This window comes from Pygoscelis adeliae, unplaced genomic scaffold (assembly GCF_000699105.1).
Source record: "Pygoscelis adeliae isolate BGI_AS28 unplaced genomic scaffold, ASM69910v1 Scaffold54, whole genome shotgun sequence".
Taxonomy (NCBI): domain Eukaryota; kingdom Metazoa; phylum Chordata; class Aves; order Sphenisciformes; family Spheniscidae; genus Pygoscelis; species Pygoscelis adeliae.
Window position 1 is genome coordinate 5,562,894 of NW_008824982.1, and position 5,231 is coordinate 5,568,124.

The 5,231-nt window shown below is 38.4% G+C and overlaps 1 protein-coding gene across 1 annotated transcript in view; it reads left to right on the forward strand.

Annotated features, from left to right (window-relative positions):
- The first annotated feature begins 3,360 nt into the window (after positions 1 to 3,360).
- Positions 3,361 to 5,231, forward strand: part of GOPC (golgi-associated PDZ and coiled-coil motif containing) — a 23,388-nt gene continuing 21,517 nt past the window's right edge. Inside the window, exon 1 of the mRNA XM_009325689.1 lies at positions 3,361 to 3,522. Within this exon, the coding sequence (XP_009323964.1) occupies positions 3,361 to 3,522 (162 nt within the window). The remainder of the gene's footprint in view (positions 3,523 to 5,231) is intronic.

Genomic DNA, 5,231 nt, shown 5'->3' on the forward strand with positions numbered 1-5,231 from the left:
CAGCTGTTTTGTGCAAAACTTGTCTGTTGTAGGAACTTTAACCATACACACCTTTACCCCTCTAACGGATTTGTTTGAATCTCGAAAATGGATTCAATTCAAATCAGCAGGGAGGGCAGGTGAAATAGGGAGAAATGTACACATACAGGTAGAATGATGGCACTAGACTGCCTTGTTTAGGAAACTAAAATAGAAATGATGAAATCTTATTAGTTTTTGTGGGTTTTTTTATTGCTAGTCTGCTTGTATTCGATGTTTCTTGAAGTCCTAGCTGCTGGCATCTAGAGATGATATGGTGGGGGAAAAAATCATCTTTCATTTAAAAAGACAGTTTTCAGACCTTTATGAGTTTAGAAGGCTTGGTATGAGAATGAATTAGGTGTACTCTAAAGGCCTGAAATGAAAGGAAAATGAAAAAAATCATTAAAGAATATTTGCTACTTTAAAGGCATTTGATGAGTGCTTGGCTTATGACTTTTAGTCACTGGAGGCTGGTAATACGATGGATATTTTTGTATGTATCTAGCTTTCCTTTGCTGAAAAATCTGTGTGTTTTCTAATATGTCCATTATGCTTAGTCTTTTTTTGAGCTAGAAATTGATATACCGAAAAGTGCATCATTACAAGCCTCAGAAAGCATTCATTACACTTTGATGTTGAGGGCATTCGGGTCTTCCTCTCATTTTTATTTGGTGTGGTGAATAATGCCACTGACTTGTCCTAGGATTATTCAGGACTATGAGCCAGCTTTCCAACTCGGCTCAGCTCTATTTTGAGTCCTCATGTCTGGGCAATGGATAAGTCTTAGATGTTTTTTCATATCTATTAGCTCAGATAAAACTCTTGTCTGTACAGCAGAAATTATTGGAATGATAGCTCAGAAAACAAAAAAAGCTTTTCCCAAAGCTAAAAACATTGTCATTATTTTATCTGACGATGCCATCTCTCTGTTTGCCCCCCGCCCCCCTGCAACTGGTTTCCCTTTCAGTAGTGAGAGGTAGATCGTTTCCAGTCAGCATGATATGTTAGTCACCATCATCCCACCTTCTGAAGTTTTCTCAGGCTGTGTGCGCTCCCTCTGATGCTTTAGATCTCAGAGGTTGCGATATTGCCATCTTCTAATGCCTCGTTCAAGCAGTGATGGTTATGAAAAATGGTAACTTGTGGTTTTAGCATGCCATCTGTCTACTTCCTGTTGTACAGTTCTATACACAAATACCTCTGTATTTCTCCTTCTCTTTCATGTTACATTTATTCATCATTTCCTTTGTGTACTTACATTGTAAGTTGTTCAGGGCAAGGTCCACATTTTTATTCTTTGTTATATACAAACTTAGCATAGGATCTTTGAGTATGGCTCTGAGATCCTACAGAAATAAACTGTTTTTCTGTAGTTATTCTAGCAATCACTTTTCTATGAAAAATGTACAGGTGGATAAATAAGTCATTTTTTATGAGTTCAGACCAACATGAAGAAAATGATGATACGATACAAAATAATCGGAAAGAAGAGACCTCAATATTTATTTTGTTTCTAAGGCTCAAACCCCTCTCCCTCCTAATGAAAAACACTGGTTAAGACTTCAAGAACTCTATGACTGTCAGTGCGATCAATCCCAGCATTTAAGCTGAAATTGATTATATTGACAGCTTAAAATAGATATTTAGCATAAGATCATTTATATCGAACACAACTGTTTGATAACTCATTAACTGCTTGAACAGGAGATAAGAACTGTTGATTGAGAATAGAAGGACATTATGGCTGGACTGTTTTGTCTAGAGATTATTTTTTTTTTTAATTTTGTAATAATATTTTTGAATGCTCTGCGGAATAAGTATTTGTCTGTTGCTTAATGCCATGATTTATTTTCTTTTATATCTTATGGGAAAAAAGACTAATTTATAAATTCTTGAGTTATTTCAATTGAAATATTGTTTTAATTTTCGTAGGTGTAAGATCTTTGTGAAATAGTAAATACCTGGTAAATGGCAAAATATGCCCAAAATTTGAGTAAATATTTAGTTAGCCTTTCAAAACTATTCTTCTGGTATCATCTCTGCGTTAGATTGTTTGGAAGATAAATATTGACTTTTACTATTTGATTAATTTGACCAAGATCGGCAATTTACTTGAATTGTAGACTTTTATTTAGAGTTAGAAATAGCTGGATTATATACCAATGGAGTCATAATCTGAAACAGCAGCTCTTTCTGAAATAGCACGTGTTTACTGGTACTTTGTAGAAGAAAAGGAAAAAACAGACTTGTGGGATTACCTTTCCTCCCCCCACCACAGACAGATCAGATCAGTATTAAAGGTTGGTTTGTTTTTTTATTCAGAACAGCGAGGAGAAAAAAGGTAAGAAACCGAGGAGTATGTCTTGTGTAGTTGACAGTGTATGGATTGTAATTGGTACAGTAAATACAAAGAAATTAACAGTAACGTGTCTAATAATTATTGATAAATTGGAGAACATGCTTGAATGAGGTACTTCAGAAAAATAAGTGATTCTGGCAGTAATGCTGTTTGTTTTTTCTTAGTCTTTTCCATAGTGTCTCATTTACGTAACTTCTCAGTTCTCAGTTAGCAGCCAGTGTTGAACTGAAACATTTCTCAGAACACTTCAGGAAAAGTTAGTGATTGCTGTCTCCAGACAAGAGAGGTGGGAAGAGTGGAGCATTGAAACGAATGGTCTGACTTCCTTTAGTAAAAAAGAAGCTTGGTTATTTTCCGGTTGATTTCAGTAAGCTTTGGCTTCCATTGCAAGGCCCAGACCAGGCACTTCCCGTTGCCATTGGCACCGAATTCCAGTTATGGATCTTGGTCTGAGAAAAGTATCCAAGACTTCAGTGAGTCAGAGACAAATGAGCGTATCTCAAAAGGCATTGACCTTGCCAGCAGGTGTCAGAATAAAAGGAAGAAAGAGCTGTGCAAATTCCGTCTCTCTCGTATCCTGTCTGCTTGATTCTACAGTTCTCTCTCCATCTGTGCTATAGGGCTAGATGTGGGTTTTCATGATTAAATCATACTTCTGTGAGCCACAGTCCAGTCCTGCTATTAACTGTGTGTTGCCTGGGGCACAGTCTCACAAATGAGTTAGCAGAGAGAAACTAAGGTGTTACCTTGCGGTGTGATACTTGCTAATGCGTGATAATTGCTAATCTGCACAGTTGTATATACTGCCCTAAATACAGAAGAGTTCGTCTTTTGGCTGAATCAGCAAGTTACTGTTAAAGGATGTTATAAAAGTAAACATACTACCTTCTCTTCAACCTCTGCCCCTTATTGTTCCCCAATGAAAGTTTCTGTTCTCTACGTGTTGTTTGGTGGCTCTTCCTAGGAAATCTTCCCTAACCATGAAGCTCAGTGGTCTCCTGTGGCTGGGTGTTCGTTACTCTGCCCCAACTGGCTTCTCCACAATTCTAGAAGAGTCGCAGGTGACCTTCAAAATACATGACATCTCTCGCTCAACAGTCTTGTTGGAAAGTACATCCAAAAAGCTACCAATTAAAGGATTGGTACAGTTGCTTGTGCAACATTAATTTATCCTCGTTGTGCTTATGCAAATTGAAACATTGTAATTACATGATCTGGCGCCATCTTTTTCTGTAGAACCCCTGCCTCATGCAGTGAATGGTGCTCTTGGAAGGCATGGCCTTACTGATAGTTCTTGTTTGTGCTCGTCATTTTCTCTGCTGTCTCTGCCCCCTCTCTGTTTTTTACTGGGTAGCTTCCAAAACTGAATGTAGAGCTGTTGAATTTCCAGTGGTCTTTCCATATGATTCCTTTATAACGAAGTGAGGGAATGTGAATAAAAAAGAGTAATATATGAGAGTAATATAAAGGAGAATTAAGTGAGCTGGCCAAGCTGAGAAAGGCAGAACTTCTGTGAAGTAATGTAAAGATTTGTCAGCCTTCATAGAAGTAGATCACAAGATTTGAAACCAGCTTATTGTGTTTGCTTTTCGGTGTGACCCTTGTCACAGCATCTGTTCCTGGGTATAGATTTATGACTTTTCATAATGTGTAAATAGATTACTTTCATGATGTGTGCTCATACCATTTCTCATTTTGTTCCCTTTATTAAAACAGCAGGATATGAATTTAAATCCTAGGTCATATGCAGAGTACTATTTTTTTTTTTAATTATGAGTTTGACAGTCTCTTTGTGATCCCTTTGGAGCATCATGCATGTCACAAAACTGGTAGCCATCATTCTCGCTGCTTTGTAATTTGCACAGGGAAACAACTCCTCCCCTCCCCCCCCCCCCCCCCCCCCATCTTCCTTATATGCCATTCTCTACTAGGTTAGGCTGGACAATATTAAACTGGTGTAAATTTATCTGTTCTGCCACTTTCTGCTTCTCCAGGCATTTCGACTTAGAATGGATGAGTGTTTGTGTGTGTGTGTATAAAAAAAGTAATAAAAGCTGGTATGTTAGCTGTTAGTACCTGTTTGAAAGGAGGAAGACATTAGTGGTCTTTTTTAAAAGTAGAAGTAATATCATTATACATTATTGTCCTGGTTTCAGCTTAGATAGAGCTAATTTTCTTCCTAGTAGCTGGTATCATGCTGTGTTTTGGATTTAGTATGAGAATAATGTTGATAACACACTGATGTTTCAGTTGTTGCTAAGTAGTGCTCACACTAGGCAAGGACTTTTCAGCTCCAGGACAGCTGACCCAAACTGGCCAAAGGGCTACTCCTCACCATATGATGTCATGCTCAGTACATAAACTGGGGGGAGTCGGCCAGGGGGCGGTGACCGCTGCTTGGGAACTGGCTGGGCATCGGTCGGCAGGTGATGAGCAATTGCATTGTGCATCACTTGTTTTATGTATTCTTTTATCATTATTATTATTATTTTCCCTTCCTTTTCTCTCCTATTAAACTGTCTTTATCTCAACCCACAAATTTTACTCTTTTTTTTGTTTTTTTTTCCCCCGATTCTCTCTCCCATCCCACTGTTGGGGGCAGGGAGTGAGCAAACGGCTGTGTGGTGGTTCGCTGCCTGTAGCTGCCTGCCGGGTTAAACCACCACATTTCTTCTGGTGCCCAATGTGGGGCACTAAGGGTTGAGATAACGACAGATCTGACCAGAGCGTGTTAAGGCAAATTTGTTATAAGCATTCATCATATTGGTTTAATAGTCGCTGGTCACAATGTTGATTAATTTACTCTCAAAGTTGTCGTGCTTGCTCTCAGAGTTGTCTTTTGTAACCCCTT